General features: G+C 40.6%; 1 protein-coding gene across 1 annotated transcript in view; it reads left to right on the top strand.

The window, feature by feature from the left end:
• Positions 1-24,574, top strand: part of tm9sf2 (transmembrane 9 superfamily member 2) — a 43,982-nt gene extending 19,408 nt beyond the window's left edge. Inside the window, exons 7-17 of the mRNA XM_080198061.1 lie at positions 2,252-2,363; positions 4,284-4,360; positions 8,081-8,189; positions 10,865-10,997; positions 11,652-11,771; positions 12,806-12,863; positions 16,397-16,556; positions 17,515-17,666; positions 18,224-18,335; positions 20,427-20,598; positions 24,055-24,574. Of these exons, the coding sequence (XP_080054187.1) occupies positions 2,252-2,363; positions 4,284-4,360; positions 8,081-8,189; positions 10,865-10,997; positions 11,652-11,771; positions 12,806-12,863; positions 16,397-16,556; positions 17,515-17,666; positions 18,224-18,335; positions 20,427-20,598; positions 24,055-24,122 (1,273 nt within the window). The 3' untranslated portion in view covers positions 24,123-24,574. The remainder of the gene's footprint in view (positions 1-2,251; positions 2,364-4,283; positions 4,361-8,080; positions 8,190-10,864; positions 10,998-11,651; positions 11,772-12,805; positions 12,864-16,396; positions 16,557-17,514; positions 17,667-18,223; positions 18,336-20,426; positions 20,599-24,054) is intronic.
• Positions 24,575-24,981: the final 407 nt, after the last annotated feature.

Here is a 24,981-nt window from a genome sequence, read left to right as displayed (position 1 = left end):
GCGGAGGTGATAGTGGATGCCTTGGTGGTTATTTTCCAAACGTCGCTGGATACCGGGGAAGTGCCAGAAGATTGGAAAACGGCTAATGTTACGCCGTTGTTTAAGAAGAGTGGCAGGCAAAAGGCAGGGAATTATAGGCTGGTTAGTTTAACGTCTGTTGTAGGTAAAATGTTAGAATCCGTCATCAAGGAGGAAATAGCGAGGCATCTTGAGGGGAATTGCTTGATAGAGCAGACGCAGCACGGTTTCGTTAAGGGGAAGTCGTGTCTGACAAATTTACTGGAGTTCTATGAGAATGTGTCTAGGGCGGTGGATAGAGGAGAGCCGGTGGATGTGGTGTTTCTTGATTTTCAGAAGGCGTTTGACAAGGTACCTCACAAGAGGTTATTGCAGAAGGTAAGGGGGCATGGAGTTGGGGGTAGGGTGTTAGCGTGGATAGAGGATTGGTTGTCAAATAGGAGGCAGAGAGTGGGGGTCAATGGGTGCTATTCGGATTGGCGGTTGGTGACTAGTGGAGTGCCCCAGGGGTCGGTGCTGGGGCCTCAGCTATTTACCATTTATATAGATGATCTGGAGGAGGGAACCGAGTGTATGGTGTCGAAATTTGCTGATGACACCAAGATTGGTGGAACGGCAAATTGCGCGGAGGGTGTGGAGAGACTGCAGAAGGATCTAGATAGGCTGGGCGAATGGGCCAGGAACTGGCAAATGGAATTTAATGTTGGCAAGTGCGAGTTGGTCCACTTTGTTAGGAATAATGGTAGGAAGGACTATTAGTTACGTGGCGAAAAACTGCAGCAGGCGACGGTGCAGAGGGACCTCAGGGTCCTTGTGCATGAGTCGCAAAAACCCAGCCTGCCAGTGCAGCAGGTGGTCAGGAAGGCTAATGGGATGCTGGCCTTCATAGCGAGGGGGATTGAATATAAAAGTAGGGAAGTCTTGCTGCAGCTGTATAGGGCATTGGTGAGGCCGCAGCTGAAGTACTGTGTGCAGTTTTGGTCGCCGCACTTACGCAAGGATATTTTGGCCTTGGAGGGATTGCAGAGGAGGTTTACTAGGCTGATACCGGAGTTGAGGGGGTTGAGCTATGAGGAGAGGCTGAATAAACTAGGCTTGTACTCGTTAGAGTTTAGAAGAATGAGGGGAGATCTCATTGAGACATATAAGATGATGAATGGGATGGATAGGATAGAGGTGGAGAGACTCTTCCCGCTCAGAAAGGACGGTAGGACTAGGGGGCACAGCCTCAAGATAAAGGGGGGGGCGGTTTAGAACGGAGTTGAGGAGGAACTTCTTCACTCAAAGGGTGGTGAATCTCTGGAATTCTCTGCCCGTTGAAGTGGTGGAGGCTGCCTCGCTAAATATTTTTAAGACGCGGGTTGATGGGTTTTTGATAAGAGAGGGGATTAAGGGTTATGGGGAGAGGGCGGGAATGTGGAACTGAGCCACGACAGATCAGCCATGATCTTATTGAATGGCGGGGCAGGCTCGAAGAGCTAGATGGCCTACTCCTGCTCCTATTTCTATTTCTTACGTTAAATTGTAATATGAAACTTGCAATTAAATTCTTTATTGAATTAAATTTGATTTTAAGTTGACCTAAACGATACTGGTGCTCGCATACTGGATTCCAGTTATCTGAAAAGGTGCACAGCCTTCTTTACTCACTAGACCGACTCTCAGCAGCACAGTGTTTAGCCCTACTGCCCCTTAGCACCCCGGATCTGGGTTCAATTCCAGTCTTGCATGACTCCGTGGAGTTTGCAAGTTCACCCTGTATGGCGTGGGTTTCCCCAAGGTGCTCCAGCTTCCTCCCCAATCCAGAGAAGTGTAAGTTAGGCGTTTTGGCTGTGTTGAATTGTCCCTTAGTGCCCCAAGATGTGTACGTTAGTTGGATTGGCACAGGCCTATTCCTGTTCCTATGTTTTCTTGCCAGCTGAGGTTTGATTTAAACTGAGGTGAGATGACGGTGGTGTAGCCCCATTGTATGACCTGCTGCCCAGCAAAATGGTAAAAATTAGAGATTTGAGTTCTTCCCCCGTCAATGTGGATCTTTGGCCAAATAATTATGATATATATCTGTACGGTTTAAGCATCAATGGCCTTCTCCATTTTCTACTCAGTAGATTAAAGATTTTGTTTTTGTAGCTGGATAACAAAGTAATTGCTATTTTTTTGAAATGTTTTTGTCTTAATGGGAGAAAATTGCTTTCCATTCTTAATTATCAATCCTTAATTTGTGTTTCAACAGCTACAAGCACACACACATTGATAAACCTGACTGCACAGGACCGCCTATGGGTATCCCTAAAGCATTTGGATCAAAATTTAGTATTGCCTATACCTACTCTGTTAAATATGCTGTGAGTAATATTTTTACGCTGTTCACTTGTGTTATGAACCAAAGTGGGTCAATGTCCACAGTATAGGATATGCTCAAGATCAGAAAAATTAAAGAGAATTTGGGCAAATGAAATGATGCCTCACTGAGGTTTAAAAGGCTGTGGCTTGTAGATGAATGATAAACCAAAAGAGCTAGAGTCCCATTGTAGAGCTTTTATGAAGATATGAGTTCTGGGCAAATAAAGACATGATGGCAGTCATATTTCTGGTTCAACAGTGGAAGGTTCAGAAGAACTGTATATCTGCGATTCGCTGTGGAAAGAGAGGCACGAAATTGAGAGAGATTTCCCCATCGTGCTACAAAAACAGTGGAAGTGTTATGCATTGAAGAGGGTAGAAGCTGGAATTTGAGGAGGAGGTTATCAGGGAGTTGAATCAAAGACAGAGTTCTGGTTAGCTCCCAGTTTAATAAGTAACAAAGCAGTGACAGGACCAGAACAAATGGAGAAAGTTCCAGGACACAGAGAAGCCTTGAACAGTTTTTGGTAGGAGATTGTTAAGTCACGAGGAGTAAGTATCATTGAGCCCTCTAAAGAAGTGACAAACTAAAATATTCAGTGTTTGATTTATGGAACAAAATTAATTGAATTATGGTGCTTTTTTTAAAAAGTGTTTTCCTAAAGTGAAGTATAGTAATAATTGTCCTGAAACAGACCTCAGCTGGGAAAAAAGATGGCTTGCAAAATGCTTTATCCAGATTAGAGATCTTTTGGCTTGTAATGAACTAGGAGAAGAAGGTGCCCAGTGTATAAGCAGTGCATTTTTAATGTCCAGCCTAGCCTGTTGCTGGGTCAGGATGTAGTGCTGCCGTGATGACTTACCCTTGTGTGTTATACATCTGACCAAAAGAGCTGGTTGCTTGTGCGAGTGACCTCAGGAAGTCAGTAGAATATCATCGGTGATGCCAAATTACTTACTACCTTTCTTTACTTTCACTCCATCTTTTCCTGTTCAGTACAAAGATTCTTCAGCAGTTAACTGTTTCCCAAAAGTCCATTTGTAGCAAACACCCTAAGCTTTCGGAACAGGCTGTCCCTTCTTGAGGTGGCTGGGAGTTCTGGGAGAACTCCCAGCCACCTGACGATGGGACAGCCTGTTCCGAAAACTTGGGGTGTTTGCTACAAATAAACTTGTTGGACTTTAAGCTGGTGTTGCGGGATTTCCTTCTGTTTTACCCCAGTCCAACGCCGGCATTTCCACATCCCGAAAGTCCAGCAGAGGTTCTGACCATTAGTAACTTTTTTTTATTTGAATTTATATTCCCAATCGTAGTCCACATGATGTTTAGTAGATAAGCCCGTTGGCCTTTTGAACGTAATTTTGAATTGTAAACTGTTTCTTTCTGGGATTTTTTTTTTGTTCTTTTAATTCTCAAAGCTGTTCGGGGGTCGTGTATGAAATAAATGTTATATGTCATTGCCTCCAAATTATACTGAAGCTAATGTCATGGATCCTCCTTATTGTGCATCGCATCTCTACTCAGCATTAGTAGTATAAATCTATCCACTTTTTTTTCAACTGAGGCACCTACTGGAAATCTTTTGCAATGAATATTAAATTTAAATGCATAAGCAGGCCAAAGAAAAGGAATATAACATTGAGATTTCATATATTGGGGTGGTGACTTATGTTGTCCTAATTTTGCCTGCTCCTTTTGGTGTTCTTTTTCTACTGTTCAGGAAATAATCTTGTAAATTCACACCTCGTGCTCTCTATATACTGGCATGACTTGAAGTTCACAGCTTTCAAAGGAATGGTGTAAATTTCTGGCACTACGAAACATCTTGGGGAAAATAAATTGTAATTTCCTTATCAGGTAATTGGTTTTCCAGAATACTGGCAGAAATTCTGACAGCTTGTGCCTATTTTTCTATTTCCAGACCTCGAATATCAAATGGGCATCAAGATGGGATTACATTTTGGAATCCATGCATCACACAAATATTCAGTGGTTTAGGTAAGAAATCATTTTAACCCTCCACTGCACTGGCTTTGACACATGCAGACAAGTAACCACATAAACTTTATTTAAAATGAAACATTAGCGAAGTTGAAAGCTGGGTAGTGTCCGTAACACACATCTGAAAGACTATGGAGATTGATACTGGCTTTTCATTCCAGGTGTGATTGTGAGATTGTATTTTGAATTATTGGTAATTTCTATATGTAGCTTGCATGGTGGCCACATGTTTTATTGAAGGATTTGATTGCAGTCCAACTGTGTTTAGGGTGTGCAGTACTTTGCCACTTGACACATGCATAGGTGAGGAACATTAGGCAAGTGTTGTCTGTGATTCTATTTGGTTGTGGGAAAACTTAAATTCTGTATTTTGTAGATTTGGGACCTGACGATTTCTCAAACCTTTGCTCTGAAGACTTTGAGGCTTTTGTATGTTTATTTACATTATATCCAAAAGGGAAATTATATTTTTGAGATAGTGTTCCTTGTGTTTTTAAAATTTTTTAGAAGTATTTGTTGACATTGTCTAACAGCTTTTGAGATGATCACTATTTCCTCTTTCTAACAGGTTGGTGATACTTTTGCATATTTTCTTTGAATGTGAGGTCCCCTAGTTTTCCATAAAGGCAAAATACTGCAGATGCTGGAATCTGAAACAAAAACTAAAAATGCTGTAAAATCTCAGCAAGCCTGATAGCATGTGTGGAGAGAGAATAGGGCCAACGTCAGTCACCCTGACTTGAAACATTAGCCCTATTCTCTCTTCACAGATGCTGACAGACATGCTTATGAACCCAAGATCCTGGTTGAGGCCGTCAAAACTATTTAGAAACAAAGGTTGACGGCCTCAACCAGGACCTTGGGTCCATGTCACACTATCTGTAACCCCCACGACTTATCTGGGCTTGCAAAATCTCAGTAACTGTCCTGTCTGGAGACAATACACATCTCTTTAACCTGTGCTTAAAACGCTTTCTCCTCTCGCATTGTTTGTACCTTTAAGACTCGATTACCTGTAAAGACTTGCATTCCAATCATTATTTTGTAAATTGAGTTTGTCTTTATATGCCCTGTTTGTAAATAGAACTCCCATTCACCTGACGAAGGGGCAGTGCTCTGGAAGCTAGTGGCTTTTGCTACCAAATAAACATGTTGGACTTTAACCTGGTGTTGTGAGACTTCTTACTACTTTTTAGTCAGGAGTAAGGTATTTTAATTGTGTACATCATTATAGATTGCAACTAAGATGGTGTCATACAATAATTCCAGGGTTGATGTAACAACTGGTATAACAAGAATTGGTCAATCTTCTTTTCCCTTTCTTCCCCCCTCCCCTAAACTTAATGATTTTTGGTGGTATATAATTCCACAGCAGCAAGTTGTGTTCAGTCTACATGTTGCGTGCATGAGCTTTTGATTGGCTGTGTGTTCAACTTTTAAGTTTATTTATTAGTGTCACAAGTTACGTTAACACTGGAATAAAGTAACTGAAAATTCCCCAGTCGCCACATTCCGGCACCTGTTCGGGTACACGGAGAATTCAGCACGGCCAATGCAGCTAACCAGCACATCTTTCAGATATGGGAGGAAACCCATGCAGACACAGGGAGAACATGCACACTCCACACAGACAGTGACCCAAGCCATGAATCAAACCCGGGTTCCTGGTGCTGTGAGGCAGTAGTGCTAACCACTGTGCCACCCTATACCGTAACTTACTTCACAGCGGGGCATTATGTAATAAGCTGGATCACGCTACAATGGAGCTTTGCGAATGGCCTGTTACCCTGTAACTTGCTGGCAATGCGAGCTGATGATGGGTCATCTGGGGCCTCAGTGAACGATGGGACTAACGGTCCGTCTGTTTAACCATTAAGGTTTGAGGATTGAGAAAAAACCGAAGGGTGATGTAATAGGAAGTCAAGTGAAGTAGGGGGAGAGAAAGATCGGTTTAAGAGAGAGATGAAAGGGAATTGATGTCTTTAATACTTTTGAAAACAATTTACTGCCTGAAGTTTGTTCCCTTTCTGAGCCAGCCAAGGAGATTGATTGGCATTGCAATAACAATTTTTACATGGTTATAAGGCTACTGGTTAATTACCAGATTTAACATTCTGCTGCAAACTTAATGGACAATTAATATACAAATCTAGCAAATTCTTGAAGTAACAGGGAGGCTGAGAGTGACATGCTATTTGTGTAAAATGGTGTAAATTCGAGAGATTTTCAACTCTGTATCTTTTCGTCCTCTGAATTTGCTGTCTTATTTGCATTTTGCTAACAGCATGCATTGGTGTAATGCTGTTGTTTTTATAGCAAGATCGAGCCCAGTGCTTCTATTTGCTGTCTGCATATGAATGTTTTCAAGCTGAGATTAATGAATGGTTTACAGGATTGGGTCCCCTGGTTTTGAGGGGTTTATTTCCCTCTGTTAACTTAACCACTTGAAAATGATGGAGCTACAATGCAGTGCAGACTGATTTGGTTATCAAAATTAACTGGTTATGGTGAATTAGTTGCAAAGTCATTATCAAGTAGGGGTGCAGTGATTAGATACACCCCCCCCCCCCCCCCCCCCCACTCCCCAACACTCCTTCCTCACACAACTTTGGGGCAGCACAGTGGTAAGCACTGCTGCCTCAGCGCCAGGAACCCTGGTTCGATTCCAGCTTTGGGTGACCGTGTGGGAGTTTTCATGTTCTCCCCGTGTCTGTGTGGGTTTCCTCCGGATGCTCCTGTTTCCTCCCACAGTCCAAAGAAGTTCAGGTTACGTAAATGTGGATCGGCCATGCTAAATTGCCCCTTAATGTCTCAAGATCGGTAGGATAGGGTGGTTTAGCAGGGTAAAGTACATGGGGTTACAGGAATAGGGCCTGGGTGGAATGCTGTTCCGGAGAGTTGGTGCAGACTTGATGGGCTGATGCTCCTTCTGCACTGTAGGGATCCTATGATCTTGTTAATGGCCATACTCTGGAAGTAGCCCATGCCTTTGCTGGGAAAGTGGGGAGAAAGAATTTAAAAGACACACTATTTAGCACAGCCAGTCCAAGGAAGAGGTCGCATTTCTTCCCAGTCTGCCAAAGAATGGTGTGGAGTGAGTAGCTCTGTGTAAACCCAACTAGCATGACATTCAGACCTCAGTAAGATAGATTGTGATCGCAGTTACTCTGCACTGTGTGCTGCTGATACTTTTTGGCTGTTGGCCTTTCTAATTCAAAGGGCAATTTAGAGCTTTGTGTATTTGAAAGGTCCAGCTTCCAGAGCATTAAAGGTCATTTTATTAAGGAGAATTCCTGTTGATGACTGAGATGAGAGACAGTGTATAAGTTAATTGTCGTACGTCTGACAATTTTACAGAGGGGAAATAAAACAAGCTTTTAAAACATTTCATCCACATGATTTATTGGAACATGAAGGTTTTCAACAAATTACTTGAGATCTTAAAATCAATAACTTGGCTTTCTAGCTCCTCCAGTGCATTCTGTGTTGGTCTGGATTTCAGCTTTCAACTGAATTCTCCGACACCATGAATTTTATAAACTTTCTAATGATTAAAAAATTGAGAAGTTTTTCAGATTTGTGGATGACTATAATGTGATTTCCTTTTTTTTTATAGTGCACTATTAATCAGATTAGTTTTTTCAAAACAAGTATTTTAAAAATGAAATCTACTCTGTTAACTTGAAACTCAGGATGTTTTCTTTTTTCCCCCCACAGCATTATGAATTCTTTGATAATTGTTCTATTCCTTTCTGGTATGGTTGCTATGATTATGCTTCGAACCTTGCATAAGGACATAGCAAGATACAATCAAATGGATTCAACTGTGAGTGTTACAATTGTTGCTTTAAGAAAATTGCTTGTTGATTATGCTACACCTGGAGTGTTGTGAGTAGATCTGGGCACCATAACGAAGGATAGATATTTTGGCCTTGTCGATCAAGAATCCATCTAACTCGGCCTTAAAAATATTAAATGACCCTGCCCCCACTGCTTTCACAGAGAATTTCACAGAACAGTGACCCTCAGAGAAAAAAATTCTCCTGTCTTAAATCGGAAACCTGTGTCCCTTATTCTGTTCTCTTCCCACATGGGGAAACACTCTTAGATGCCACTCTTGTCAATTCCCTTAAAGATCTTTAATGTTTCAATGGCTTTGTGTCTCATTCTTCTAAGCTGTAATGGATATATACCCTGCTTGTTCAGCCTTTACTCATGAACTGGCCTCTTCATCCAGGAGTTAGTCACGTGAACCTTCTGTGAATTATTTTAATGCTTTTATTATATCCTTTCTCAAGTAAGACCAAAACTGCATATGATTCCTTTTTTTAATATGCCATTCCCCTTGCAATAAATGCCAGCAATCCATTTGTCTTTCTAATCACTTGCTGTACCTGCATTTTTTGTGATTCATGTGCCAGGTCAGCATGATCCTTCTGTACCACTGAGTTTCTTAATCTTTCTCAATTTAAACAATATACTACTTTCTATTCTTCCTGTCAAAATGGACAAATTCACACTTTCCTACATTATACTCATCCTACCAATTTTTTGCCCTCTCACTTAACCTATCTAAATCCTTAAGTGGACTCTGTATGTCCTCCTTCATATTTTACTTTCATACTAATCTTTGTGTCATCGACAAAATTATCACTCGTTGATTCAAAATTACCCGTCCTTTCATCCAAGTCATTGATACAGATTATAAGGAGTTAAAACTCCAACACTGATCCTAGTTATGCTCCACTTTTTACAGCTTGCCAAAATGGCTTCTACAAGTTCTTACTATTTTAATTTCTAGCTAGCTTTCTTTCATACTCTATTTCTCGCTCCCTCTTTTTTTTTTGTTTATTCACTATTTGCTGAATTTTACATTCTGTCAGAGACGATTACCTAATGATATCCCAAGCTCTGAGGATAAAGTTACAAGAGATTGTAAAAACTAGGGTTTTAATCCATGGAATTTAGAAGTTTAAGAGGTGGTTTGATCTGACTTTTCAAGATATTGAGGGGAACTAATAAATTGGAGAAGAAAACCTGTTCCTACTGGTTGAAGAGTCTAGGTTTAGGGGGTAGAGTCTAAAAATTCAAGCCAGACCTTTCGGGATGAAATTAGGAAATACTTTTTCATGCAAAGCGATGTAGAAATTTGGAACTCTTCAGCAAATGGTAATTGATGCTAAATGAGATTGATAGATTTTTGCATTCCAAATATATTTGGTGGTATGAGCAAAGGTAGGGTTATGATCAACCATGTTCTCACTGAATGGCAAAACAACCTCAAAGTAACTTCCTGTGTTTTCAACACTCAAAATGGGAGAGAAGTCAAAGTCATAAAGTGGAATGTATTGATTGCTGGATGGTGTTCTTAAATATCTGGTTTTAACTAAATTATATTGATCTAATCAAGGTTTGAAAGATTATCTTTACAATTTTAAGAGTGTGTTCATTTCAGGCTGCAGCTTTTGTGTTTATTGCAAAAAGCAGTCCAGTCACACTAACTTTTTAAAGTTTTCTACCAATTTAAACAGAACCATCTGTACACTCTGTTTCAAGATCTCATGGCACTTTCAAAGAAGGGTTAAGGACTCTTGGTTTCCTGTCCACTCCTACACAGGAACAGGAGTAGGCCAGTCAGCCCTCGAGTCTGCTACGCCATTCAGTTAGATCATGACTGATTTGTATCTCCATTTACTTATTCAAGTTGGTTATGTACCGTTTCATATGCCTTCCTAACTGAGATCTATCCTTCTTATCTTAGCTTTCTATTCCCCACTTTAAACATTCACTCTTCCACCATCACCACTGAAGTATGTAACGTCTACAAGATATAGAAACTTAAGAAATAAGAGGAGTAGTGCATTTGGCCCTCTATCCTGCTCTGTCATTCAAGTAATTCATGGCTGGTTTCTACTGCCTCCCAAACCTGCAACCTGTCACCTAGAAGGGCAAGGTTTTCATGTGTTTATCTTGTCGAATCTTGTTATCGTTTTTAACTATCTTTATTAGATCATCCCTCTACCTCCAAAAGTCAAAGGAATGCAAATCTGGTTATGCAAACTGCCCTTAAAATTTAACACTCGAAGCCCCTTTGTTCATTTCTTTGTGTCCCTCCCTTTTCAGTCCCTTCTGCTCTTGCTTGCTGTCCGATACTTAATGATGTAACATAATCCTTACAAGATCTGAGTTCCTGTAACTTGGTTGGAATTGTTGAAAACTGTGCCCTCCTTCTGGCCAACTTTGCAAAGGTCCTATGAAAAGTGTAGAAATTTTCTCAAGCTGTGCGTCTGTGTGATTACTGCTTGTTCCTCATCTGAGTCACCCAGTATAAGTTCACATTTCTTCCTTCTTTCTCTGTAGAATAACACTGATCTTGTATTTTGAAGCTTACATATGTGTTAGCTTGACTGAGTATATTTTGCCTATAAATTATCTTTTGAGTAAGTGGTTTTATTATATGATGGGAGCATCCTCTCTAAGACCTTGTTTAATTTATTCTAGGAAGAAGCCCAGGAGGAATTTGGATGGAAATTGGTACATGGGGACGTCTTTAGACCACCTCGGAAGGGAATGATATTATCTGTTTTCCTGGGTTCTGGTGTTCAAATCTTTATCATGATGTTTGTTACTCTATGTAGGTGCACAGTCTTTTATTTTTAAAAACTGAAGTAACCAATCAAAATAATCAATGTTCCACTTACAAATGGGCTAGAGGATTGAAAGTTGAAAAGATTACAATTTTATAATTTGAGTATCATATTGCTAGATTCTCCTTCTACTGTGCAATACTTCAAATCAAATTAAGAATTGTACTCATTCTTAACTTTCATATCTCATAGAACTTTATAGAATCCCCACAATACAGAAGGAGGCCATTCAGCCCATCAAGTCTGTATCGACCACAATCCCACCCAGGTCCTATTCCTGTAAGCCCACTTACTTACCCTGCTAATCCCCCTGACACTAAGGGGCAATTTAATGTGGCCAGTCAACTTAACCCGCACATCTTTGGACTGAGATTGGAAACCTACACAGACACAGGGAGGTCGTGCAAACTCCACACATCAGTGACCCGAGACTGGAATTGAACCCTGGTCCCTGGCGCTATGAGGCAGCACTGCTAGCCCCAGTGCTGCACCTTAAAATTTCTTAAAATGTCTGTTTCTATCATGTAAAATGGAGGTGGATATATATGTCTTGGTGTGTTTTATTCCCATTGCTGTGTGTGTGTGTGAGAGAGAGAGTGATGTTTTACAAGATATTCTGACTTTAGTTTTTAATTCCTCAGTTTTTGCGTGCCTGGGATTTTTGTCACCTGCAAACCGAGGCTCTTTGATGACTTGTGCCGTTGTCTTGTGGGTGCTGCTTGGGACCCCAGCAGGCTATGTAGCTGCCAGATTTTACAAATGTAAGTAAGCGAAATTTAAACTGACAGGATTTCTATTCATTAGTTTCAATTATCGTCACCCTTTGGCAACTGAACAACTTAATTATTTTTGGTATAGCCTTTTAAGATCTAATTAAGTCTCTACAACCTGTTTTCTTCAGTGAACGTTGGGAAACATGCAGCAGTGTGTAATAATTGAGGACATTTTTTTTCAGTAGAGGCCCAATGTGTTTTTTTTTCTGAAGCAGGGCAGTTGAGAACAGAAGTTCACCATGTCCAGTATGTGATCAGAAAGCCATGTGTCATCATGCTGCTGTAACATGTTGGAGTCACGAACTTTGCTCCCACAACCATGAAGCACATTCAAAGAACAAAGAAAATTACAGCACAGGAACAGGCCCTTGGCCCTCCAAGCCTGCACCGACCATGCTGCCTGACTGAACCAAAACGCCCTACCCCTCTGGGGCCCATATCCCTCTCTTCCCATCCTATTCATGTATTTGTCAAGATGCCACTATCGTATCTGCCTCCCCTACCTCCCCGGCAGCAAGTTCTAGGCATGCATTACCTTCTGTGTTTAAAAAAAAATCTGCTTCATTCGTACATCTCCTTTAAACCTTGCCTCTCGCTCTTATGCCCCCTAGTAGTAATTGACTCTTCCACCCGGGGGAGAAAGCTTTTTGAGTATCCACTATCACTGTGCCCCTCCATAATCTTAGACTTCTGTCTGGTCCACCAGACCATTCAGCCCATCATTTCCTTTCAATAATTCTGTTTAATGCCCATCTCCTGGTCATTCTTCTATGTAATGAAATATCTTTAAATCCAAGTATATGCCCACAATTTTGCTTGTATACGGGTTCTGCAGTCTTAAGGCACCCCCTAAAAATTAGAAAGGGGTGCTAATGTGGGAACACATGTATTATACCATTGTTTTTCATTAGTGCATTTACCATAGAGAACTAAATAATTCCAGTAAAGTATTTTACTAGTGCCTGTACAGATTCTCTATCATGCTTTAAAAAAAAATTCTGCTTATTTTCATTTCCTAATAGCATTTGGTGGGGAGAAATGGAAAACAAATGTGTTACTCACTTCTTTTCTGTGCCCCGGGTAAGTGAATTGCTTTGTTTAAAAAAATAAAAGCTTATTCAGGATTTGTAAAGCAATGTTGTGTCCCAATATTACGTTGCTGGGGTATGGGGACATGCATCCAGATCCAAACAAGAGTGAGAAGAGAAAAGGTATGGCGAAGGAGGCATCTTGAGAGTTTTGGAAAAGTCGGAAGTGAAGGAGAAATACGTATACAACAAAGTTTGTAAGACAAATAATATGGACTGAAAGATTTTAGAGATATAAGCCATGGAGGTGTTTATGGGCTATGGTCCCCAGACTAATAATCTGGGGACTTGAATTCAAATCACACCACGACAGCTGAGGAAATTAAATTTAATTAAATCAATCTGGAATTGAAGCTGGTATGACTAATCCTGACCATGAAACTACCAGATTGTGTCATTTTAAGCCCAACTGCTTTGATAATGGCCAAATGGAAGGAAATCTACCACCTTTGCTTGGTATGGCCTCAATGTGACTAGAACTGCAGCAATGTGGTTGACTCTTAACTGACCTCTGAAATGGCCCAGAAAGCCACTCGGTTGCAGATAGCTTACCTGAACCTTGTCAGGGGCATGGGGAATTGACAGTAGTTGCTGGCCTTGACAGTAATGCCCACAATCCATAAATGAATAAGAGCGCGAGTGTTAGGATAACCCTCTGCCTGGATCGGAGACCAGTAAAGGTTGGTGAAAGTTTTGAGTGATGGTTCAGTTTTGGACCTGTGCAGAAAATGTAGAAAAGTTTAAGCTTGTACAGGATGAAGAATGGACTTCAGCTTCAGAATGAGGTTGGCTTTTATCTTGAAGCAAAGGAGATTGTGGGGAAGATTTGATAGAGGTGTGTAAGATTATGGCCAGTTTAGATAGGCTGCCACATTAGCTGATGGTACATGGGCGAGTGGGCCTTCAGGTGTTGGGCAAGAGATCTCGTGGCATGTGAGGAAAGCTCCTTTACGCAGTGAGTGGTAATGACCTAGAGCTTGCTGCTTATGGGGGTGTGGAAATGGAGGTAATCAATCTCAAAATGAGCATTTCGAGAAATAAAATTCTAGGGCGACACAGACTGGGCAAATGGGATTGACTGGATTGCTCTGCAGAAAGCCGCATGGATTCAATAGGCCAAGTGGCAACCTCCTGTCCCTGAAATGGTAACAGGTAGGAACACTGTCATCATTTAAATATTTAGATGAGCATTTGAAGTGCCGTAACATATAGGGCTATGGACCAAGTGCTGGAAAATTGAATTAGAATGTAGGTGCTTAGCACAGATACATTGGGCCAAAGGGCCTCTTTTGTGCTGTAAAACTCTGACTCTATGAAGCTCTGAGCATTTTGGAAGCTTGAGTCTAGAGGATGAGATTTGTGGCTGCAGTGAATTTGGATAGGGTTGACATGAGTTGAGTGGAAGCTATATGTGTTAGTCATGTAGTGCCTGTATAATTAAGGAGCCTGACATTGACCTGATGCTCTACTGGTTAATGTGCTTTACAGCTTGCTGTCTCCATTACAAGAGAGTCCCATTGCGTATTCAAAGTTTAAATTATCTGGCTGTTTTGAATAAATACCTGCCGAGACATTGAAGAGAAGTTTTTCAATCATGCATTTTTAAAGAATGCAATTTTTGTAAACATGTAAGGCTAATCTCTAGGGAGGAGATTGGAAATATCAGATATTTAACCATTAATTTTGTTTCAATTTCTTTTTTCTTTCCCCTGGATAATTTTCTTCCTCTGCCAAAGGCATTGGGTGCTGCCTGTAATATAGTTTCACAAACTCACTTCCAGAACATACAGTGGGTATCAGAGAGAGTGCCCGAGCTGAATTGGCCCAGCATCAAGCTGCTCTTTCAGCAAGGATTGTTGAATGGTGATCCAAATTGGCAAAGCCGGCTAGTTTTTAACTCCCGCTGTAGTTTGCTGAGGCTAGTTGGACACCCCTGTTGCGTCTGAATTCCACTAGCTCAGCACCAACTGAGGGTTCAAACCGGAGATATTTCTGACCTAAAGTCTCAAGTACTCTGAAGGAGATATAGCATTCATATCTTCTCAAATGTTTGAATTAATTCATGGAGCACAGCTATTCATACAATTGCACGCTTATCCTATGTTGGGATACATCCTGTCTTAAGGTTTAGAGTCTTTGAACATGCACCAATACCTGATTGATTTAACAAATCGGTCATGGATTTTTTATCACCTATTTATCATAATCAGATGAATGGACTCTTTGGCCAACTGTATTTGCAACATAATTTGCATCTGACAGTTTTTTTTGGGTGTGCTATTCTGCTGTTGCAATTAGTTTTAGTGAAAGTAACAGCAAACTATTTCAGCATGTATTTTTTGCTTGCTGTCTCTCTTTTTGTAAAGCTGGTAAATTAATGTGTTCACTTTGCAAACTTGGGAATGATTGAGAAGTTCTTGCACTTTTGCCCAACAATGTAGCATTCCATTCAACTGATTAAGATCCTATTTTGATAGTGCAAGAAATTGTTATTCTCCCAAAACTATTTGAGCAACGTTTTTTTAATGGGGCCAGTGTGAGGGACAAGTTTGACTGGAAATCTAAGATATTTGAACACGATTGAGCGTTGGATGTCTTCCTAATGCAGTAGCGAAGTTGCCTTTGAGCTCTCTTTGCTGAAGGTTACAGTAACAATGGCACTACATATTGGAGGAAAGCATGCTATATCATTGGAGAATCTCCACTCGTGGTGAACATCCCAGTCTAAATAGAATTAGAGTTCATGATAATTAAAACTGATGAACACAGGATACTATAGCGATGAAGTGAACATGTATGTGAACATTATGATTATATTCTGTCAGAGCAGGGGTCTGGGACTAATTGTATAGCCCTTTCAAAAAACAAGCCAAATGGTCACCTCCTATAGAATTTCATGTAGAACAAGGACTGTTTGCGAAATTGAACTGCCAGGAAACATGTTGATAAAAACATAGTTGGGCAGTTCTCTTAGCCCTGGCTTTATTTGCAGTGTTTACCTTATGATAAAATCCTTCGTTGTTTTAAAAACTATTGTGTTTTCACATTTGATAGCTAAAATGTGCATTAAAACGGCTGACTGATAAATTTAAATTTATATGTAAGAGGGGAAGGAATAATTTCAGTAAAGATGCTAAACACAATATGTTTGGAGGAGTAGTAATTTTTGTGTCAGTAATTTGGATTTTTACAAGAGATGCATTTCTGCCTAAGGCTGCATTCAAAAATTTTCAAACTTGTGCCAATTAAGTTATTTCCTTGAGTTCATGTATGTGACATCTGAAAATTCCTTCATATAACAAACACCTGGATTTTCTACTTATGCTGTGTCTATCTGTCAACTGTATGCTGTGTTTGTGAACCCAGCTCCTCATTCATCTGAGGAAGGAGCAGTGCTCTGCAAGCTCATGATTCCAAATAAAGCTGTTGGACTTGAATCTGGTGTTGAGACTTCTTACTGTGTCGGTCAACTGACATATATAGTTGATGCCAAGCTTATGTGTGTATGTTTTTTTTTGCCCCCAGGATTGTTTTTGCTGATTTCTTTATCATGAATCTAATTCTGTGGGGAGAAGGATCTTCAGCAGCTATACCTTTTGGAACACTGGTTGCCATCCTGGCAATGTGGTTCGGTATTTCAGTGCCTCTGACCTTTCTTGGTGCCTATTTTGGCTTCAAGAAACACGTAAGTTTCTCTGGTTCATCCCTTTTGTTTTGGGATAAAGTTCTCCGCTTAAAACTGTTGAACCAATTAATACTACCTTAAAAATCAAAATTCACTTAAACAATTTTTAAAATCTAACATTGTTTTCATAGAATCCTACAGTGCAGGAGGAGGCCATTTGGCCCATCGAGTCTGCACCGACCACAATTGCACCCAGGCCCTATCTCCATAACCCCACCTATTAACTCTCCTAATCTCCTGACACTAAAGGGTAATTTAGCATGGCCAATCCACCTAAGCTGCATGTCTTTGGACAATTTTAATCAACTATCTGTGAGAAAAATAACAGCCATGATTGAATGGTGGAGCAATCTCGATGGGCTGAGTGGCCTAATTCTGCTCCCATGCCTTATGGTCTATAATTATAGCAGTACATGATGTCTTGGACTAGTTGGTGACTTTCCATGGTCATGTGTAACATGTTACATCCACTGCTAACTACATTTACATCAGCTTACTAAAAGTAACTTTCAGGATGTGGATGTGGCAGTAAAAAAATTGGCTGAGTAACAGGCAGTCTTGGGTAATGTTGCTGTGATGTTGACTGCTCCAATCTATTGTTTTGCTGAAAGTAAGGCATGCTATTAAAGCTTTTTATCTTGCTCTTGTTAGGATAGCTAGCAAGAAGTACCAAGAAATAGGAACAGCAATTTATATTGCATGATAAGAGGTTGCAAATTGGTTGGCAAGCAGACTCAGTATAAATTATTGTTCCCCTTGCTAGTATTTCTTGCTATCCTGATGAGTGCAAGATGAAAAGTTTAGATAATATCTCTTTCTCAGTAATACTCAAGTTCTGTGGCATCAGATGATTTATTACTTCTCTTAATTGAACAGTTGAGACTGACTCAGTTTCAAGTCTGTTTGTATGAGTCAAAAATGGTTCGGTCGCACTGAATAACTGCAGTCACTCTTACAGACAATGGAGCATCCCGTTCGCATCAACCAGATCCCACGCCAGATCCCTGAACAATCGTTCTACACAAAGTCTGTGCCTGGAATCTTTATGGGTGGCATTCTGCCGTTTGGATGCATCTTCATTCAGCTTTTCTTCATCCTCAATAGTATCTGGTGAGTTCGATTGTGGAAAACAAAATCAGCAACGTGATTCCATTCACACATCTATTCCTGTACTAAATGCATCTGTCAAAATAAAAGCGGGTTTGGCACTCTGAAAGGGACAGTTCAGATATTTTACATTATTAATCACTGAATATATTTTACCACAAATTGTACAACAGCTTCTATTTCACAATAGCTTTCGTATGTTCCAAGATAGCACCGGAGTGAGGTGACTTCTTGCTAGCTGTGCCCAGCATCTTCTAATTCTATCTTTTACTCTTGCTGTATCTTCTAAAACTTCATTCTAACTGTTTTAAACTGATGCTTTCTTTCAGTTGATCTTTCCCTACACCCCAGCTTTGACTGTAACATTACATTCTGCACTCTCTCCTTTCTTTTTCAATGAACAGTATGCTCTGCGTGTATAGCGCACAAGAAACAATGCTTTTCACTATGCTAATACATGTGACAATAATAAATCAAGTCAACTAAATCAGGTAACACAAATACTGTGAATTTGCTTCCTAATGGAGCTGTACCTCCAACTAATTTTGCTATCATTGCAGGTCTCACCAGATGTACTACATGTTTGGTTTCCTATTTCTGGTGTTCATTATTCTCGTCTTAACCTGCTCAGAGGCCACTGTTCTACTCTGCTATTTCCATCTTTGTGCTGAGGTATGTTCATCAAAGAGTAATTTATTGGAGTTGCTTAGAAAGGTTGAGTGAAACCTGTTGTTGCTTTGATTATTCGATGCAATATATATTTAGAAATAACACATTTTGTGCAATTTGTTATTTCTTTGAACAAGCTAGTGTAAAATACAACTGCATGAGTTAATTCTACAGTTGGTGCAACTGTTGGTTTGAACCCCACATGCATCAAAAGGATGTGCACATTTTGCCAATCGCCACAAGGTCACGCTTTTAAAAATTGATTTTTTGTTTGATTTAAGATCCTCCTCTATGCTCCGTGCTCACATCTGAGGGCAGTTTGGTACGGAATTGATGTATGCTTAAGAGTTACTGTGTACACAAACCCCGCATCTTTGAAGCAAAACTTTAATGTGAAATTTAATTATAAATGGGATAATCCCTGATTTTATTCTAGTGCATCAGCATATGTTTTAGATTGATTAAACCTTAGGTAAACAGTTGCAAGAGTTTGAGAAGGCAAAACATTAAATTTGTACTAATTGTATACTGGATAATTTGGCGGCAGCAGTCAGCTCAAGAATCGTTAATGTGTGAGCTCTGGCCACTTGAAGAGCCACAGTGAAGCAAACTTGGCACCCGATGATGTTGAGAAATGTTTGTCTTTTTTCAACTGTAGTCACATTTAAATTACATTAGTTAAGTGCAAATGTTATGCAAAATAATGCGCTGTTGAAGTTTTACTGAAGTTTATGTGGAATTGAAAGGAATGTTTCCCCAGGATAGACAGCCTCGGAATAAGGAGGCAGGCTATTTCGGACTAAAAGTTTAAAGTTTATTTTATCAGTTTCACACTGCAATGAAGTTACTGTGAAAATCCTCGAGTCGCCACACTCCGATCGATGCCTGTTCGAGTACACTGAGGGAGAATTTATGCACCTAACCAGCACGTCTTTTAGACTGTGGGAGGAAACCCATGCAAACACGGGGAGAACGTGCAGACTTCACACAAACAGTGACCCAAGCCTGGAATTGAACCCAGGTCCCTGGCGCTGAGACACAGCAGTGGTAACGACTGTGCCACCATGTCGCAAGTGGTTCGCACTGCTGCCTCGCTCAGATGGTGGTGAATCTTTGGAATTCTCTACTCCACAGGGTTGTGGAGGCTGTCGATGAGTATGTTCAAGACAGACATCAATAGATTTCGAGTGAATAAAATAATCAAGGAATATGGGGATAGTGTGGGAAGATGGCGTTGAGGTAGAAGATCAGCCATGATCTAATTGAATGGCAGAGCAGATTCAAATGGCCCACCCCTCTGTTCCTCTGTTCATCTTTTAAAGCAGAAGCATCTTGATGGAAACTGAAGCATGTTCTGATTCTCCAACCACCCCATGTGACGTCTAGCTAAAAATTTATCCTATCTTGAAAAACTAATTGAAGAGTTCAGAATAACATGAACCATTTATTTCTACAGAACAAGCATAGATCATTTTCACAAAACTGCGATCAAAAGTGTCAAATACGTCAACCCAAAGGAGAAAGGGATAGGATGTTATGCTGATAGAGTGAGAGGAGAAATGTGCGGAGCATAAGCACCACCACAGACCTGTTAGTCCAGAGGGCCTGTTTCTGCACCGTGCTTTCTACACAATAAATGTCAGTGCTGCCAGGGAAATTTATTTACTGTTTAGTCATTAGGTTTGCTGATCCCATTAATCGCAGGGCGGCATGGTGGCACAGTGGTTGGCACTGCTGCTGTACACCACCAAGGACTCAGGTTCGATTCCCACCTTGGGTAACTTTGTGTGGAGTCAGCATGATCTCCCCATGTCTGCGTGGGTTTCCTCCGGGTGCTCCAGTTTCCTCCCACAGTCTGGAAAATGTGCTGGTTAGGTGCATTGACTGTGCTAAATGCTCCCTCCGTGTACCCGAACAGGCACCGGGGTGTGTGGCAACTGGGGGACTTTCACAGTAACTTCATTGAAGTGTGAATGTAAGCCTACTTGTGACTCTGATAAATCAAAATAATTGCAGACTGCGAATGAAGCATGTGATCCTACTTAACCCTCTCTTATTCTTTTAATAAAAAGATTTTGTTCCTTACCATTTCAGGACTACCACTGGCAATGGCGATCGTTCCTAACTAGTGGGTTCACAGCAGTATATTTCTTAATCTACGCAATCCACTATTTCTACTCCAAACTCCAGATAACAGGCACTGCCAGCGTTATTTTGTATTTTGGATATACAGCAATAATGACTTTGATCTTCTTCCTATTCACAGGTAATCTATTTAAAACAATTCCACACCAACTGGTATTTACCTCTATTGAACATCATATTATTTTGTTAGTGTTTCCCCTCCCTTCTTGGAGGCATTAGTTCCATTCCTGAAACAGGCACTGATTTGAATTTAAATCTCCTGTAACAATTTGAATACTTCTGCAAACTGTTTGGGTGGATGAATGTGGTGATCTTATTGAAACATATGATTTTAAGGAGAATTAACAGAGTGGATGCTTGGAGGATGTTTCTCCTTGTTGGGGAGCCTAGAATTAGAGGACCCAATGTAAAATTTGGGGGACTCCAAAGTAAGAAATTTCTTCTCTGAGGATTCTTAGACTGTGGGATTCTCTCCCCAGCCAGTAGTGGAGGCTGGGCCATTATATTCAAGGTGAGTTAGGCAGATTTTTGATTAACACGGGGTTATGAGAGGCAGACGGGAAAGTGAAGTTGAGGCCAAAATCCAAATCAGCCCAATCCTATCGAATGGGGGAGCAGGCAAGAGGGGCCTTATGGCCTGTGCCTGCTCCTAATTCTTATGTGCTTTGTTTTACGGAAAATAATGAAACGCAGGAATTTTGTAATTATAGTAATCTGTGTTGTAAGATCCCAAAATACAGTCCTCTCCTGGCATATCATAACTCTAGCTTTCTAAAAAATGTACTAGGGTGTGATTGAAATTTTAGAATAGTAATTCAGGCAATAAATAAATAAATTACCACCAATAAAGCACCAAAATCACCTTTACAGTTTGGCATTATCCCCTTTGTAACCACTGGCCAATTGTTTTGCGTTCAGTAACTGGGGAGTAATTCTAGGTACAATTTTGCTTTACGGTCCTTACAAGCTCTTGGGTGAAGAATTTATTTGTTTGGATTATTTTGGTCCCATTTTGCTATTTGTAAATGTTATGGAATTCGGATGAATATTAAAGAATGGCAAGAGATTTTCAATTATTTAGCACCTTTCCCAATCTTGGGGCATCTTGAGATGTCAGAAGTGCAGTACTGCGCTGCCTCCTTCAATCTGTTGCTCAAGTCTCTGGAGCAAATATTGAACCAAAAACCATGTGATTAGGAGCTGAGTGTGTAAGCCACGCCACAAGCAGCACCTTATTCAACTCCATCTCCAAACAAATATGATTGAAATGTTCAGTTCTTTGGCAGTGATGTTGTAGGAAAGGATGCTGTACTTTTGGACGCTAGCTGTAATGCAGTGAAACTTGGCTGAACACAGTGGTAGTGAGAAAGGTGATTGTAATGTTTTTAATATGGGAGAAAAGGTGCAATATTAACAGCCTCAATTGGATTGCTAAGAAGCAGAATTGACCTTGTGCACATTTGCCACTCTGAAAACACATAAGAATTAGGAGCAGGCATTGGATTTGGTTGCATAGATCAGTTTAGTTGATATCCTTTTATGAGGGAACTCCAGTTTTATTTTGTTCAGGAGTCCTGCAGCTGGTATTATGGAAGTGTGTCTCCACATCAGCTGTTGAGAGGCACGTTCTGTTAGCTGAAGCAGGGCAGTGTCAACCATGGGTCAGCTGGTCACACGCTATCCTCCTGAATTTGAAGATTGTAACTTGAGCACCAATCTAGGCTGAAACTCTTTGCTGCTGCAATGTTAGAAATGCTGTCTTTTGGACCAAAAATTTAAATCAGTGTCTTGGTCTACTCTCCTGACGGTTAGTAAAAAATCCCAGCAAACTGTTTTGAAGAGGAGTACAGGAATTATCTATGGTGTCCTACCCAATATTTATCCCTCAACCAACACCTTGTTACAAGAAGGGTGGCACGGTGATAGTGGTTAGCGCTGCTGCTTCACAGTTCCAGGGACCTGGGTTCGATTCCAGCCTTGGGTCACTTTGTGGAGTCTGAACATTCTCCCCGCATCTGCATGGATTTCCTCTGGGTGCTCCGGTTTCCTCCCATGCTCCAAAGATGTGCGGGTTAGGTGCATTGGCCATGCTGAATTTCCCCTTAATGTCCTGGGATGCATAGATTAGAGGGTTTAGCAGGGTACATATGTGAGGGTATGGGGATAAATGATGTGGGATTATTGTCGGTGCAGGCTCGATGGGCCAAATGGCCTCTTCTGTACTGTAGAGTTTCTATGATTTGTATGATACTTTTGAGTGCTTGCTGAGTGCCAATTGGCAGCTGTGCTTTCTATCTTCAACAATGACGATGCCTCAAAAGTAAAGAACAGTTCAGCACAGGAACAGGCCCTTCGGCCCACCAAATGTGCAAACGCATGATGCCTTTTTAAACTCTAGACCTTTTGCCTCTATGCAGTCTGTATCCCTGTTTTTGCTGCCTATTCATGTATCTGTCAAGATGCCTTTTGAACATTGCAATTGTATCTGCTTCTACCAACTCTGCAGGCAGCGCATTCCAAGCTTGCCACCCTCTACAAAAAACCTTGCCCTTCATGTCTCCATTAAACTTTCTCCCTTTTACCTTCAACCTATGTCCTCTAGTAATTGAAATTTCTACTGGGAAAAGGATTCCGACTATCCATTGTATCCATGCCCTTTTTGCCTGGAATGTTTGGGATGTTCGGATGTCATGAAAGATGTGCAGATTGGGTGGATTGGTCGTGCTAAATTGCCCCTTAATGTCAGGAGGATTAGCAGGGTGAATATGTGAGGCTTCGGGGAGAAGACCTGGGTTGGATTGTTGTCAGTGCAGGCTCAGTGGGCCAAATGGCTGCCTTCAACACTGTAGGGATTCTATGAAAGATTCCACATAAACACAAGTCTTTTTTTCCCCCTTATTTGTAGCTTCTTGTCACAGTCAAAAATTCATGATCTCTGAAGGAGGGAAAAGTCATTTATAAATGTAGCTTGAAAATCATTCCCTATACTATTTGCGGTTCAGATTGCAAGCAATCTGATCTAACGTGCTGAAAAAATGTTTGGCTGTCCAGTAGCGAGGGGATGATGCTTTCCATTCAGAGCTGAGCACACTGCCCATAGTAATGGCTGTGGGATATGAAAAGCTACAAGATAAATCTGTCTTGCTACTCTTGTTGTTAGTTGACAGTGCACGAATCTGTGTCACAAATACTCTACATATGTTTATTCAGCTAAGAGGAAAAGACAGATTTGGAAAATGTCCAGTGCTGTGGCTTCTGGTGGTGCCCTGCTGTTAAATCAGTGGTTTACTTGCTGAAGGCACCGACATTCCTGTTGCATTCCAGGTCATTGGCCATCTTCAACAGGCAGAATGCCACTAGCTGCAAGATAGATTTCTCTGATTCACAGCTGGGTTGGCAGCAAGGTATCCCAGGCAATGAGCTGGTAAAACATCAGCACTTTGAAGGAGCATGAAAAATGATATTCCTTAGCGTGACATGCTGGTGAGATTTAAAGGCAGCAGCCCTTCATTTATTTATTTTTTGTGTGCCTGAATGTTAATGATTTTGCTTTTATAAACTCTACGTTTTATTTCAGGAACTATTGGTTACGTTGCATGTTTTTGGTTTGTGAGCAAGATCTACAGCGTTGTCAAGGTGGATTAAAAGAACTAACTTCTTGGGGAAGTGATTGACAGAACACTGTGTTTACCAAATTGATTTGATGACTTGCACATGGAAGAATCCGATTGCATTAGAAGAACTATTGAACAAGATACTGACACCATGTTTATATTTTCTATCTAAAACTTATTGGGATATAAATCATTTTGAAATGACTGCATATTTGTTCAGTTTGAAGGAAAACCTGTCCAGTTTGCCTTTTTGAGTTGGGGTTTGTTTTAAGTTTCTTCGTTATATTTTATAATTCTGTTTGCACAGTTGCTTAGAAAGGTGCGTGTGACAATAATGCTTCTGTAAATTGTGTTATACTGTCTACTGAAATAGCGATCTTTAATATTCAAAACATCTGTAAATTTGAGATGGTAAAATCTCAGTGCAGTAAGCCAAAACAACTGGTTTCTAATTAAAAATGTATTTTCTTACTTGTCACTCCATCCACTCTTCTACTCTCCTCATTGCTCACCGATTGACTTTGAAGTTACAAAACAATAGTTATGCAAGCGATTAAAGAGTTTGTATGACATTTTCTTCCTTTTGCCTTGTTACCATGAGGCGTTGACCCTTTTTTTTGTTCGAGCCTCGTGTTACAGCAGCAGAGGAAGACACTTCAGATGGACAAGTTGACGATTCATACACCAGCATCCCAGGGTGCAAGTTCAAGGCAATTGATTCCAGAAGGTAATATTTATTGGTGTGATGATGCTGCCAGCTATCTCCTCTGAGTTGGTTGTGGTGCAATGGGAATGGTTGATCAGTCACATCAAAGCAGAATGAAAAATATGTATTTGTCCATTTTAGCCTCGAAAGATTTAATAAAAAACTTAAAAGGCATAGAATTTCA

The sequence above is a fragment of the Carcharhinus amblyrhynchos genome, chromosome 10 (genome assembly GCF_965287045.1).
Source record: "Carcharhinus amblyrhynchos chromosome 10, sCarAmb.v2.hapA, whole genome shotgun sequence".
Taxonomy (NCBI): domain Eukaryota; kingdom Metazoa; phylum Chordata; class Chondrichthyes; order Carcharhiniformes; family Carcharhinidae; genus Carcharhinus; species Carcharhinus amblyrhynchos.
The sequence above is the reverse complement of the archived record's forward strand: the minus strand, read 5'-3'. Positions and strand labels throughout refer to the sequence as shown.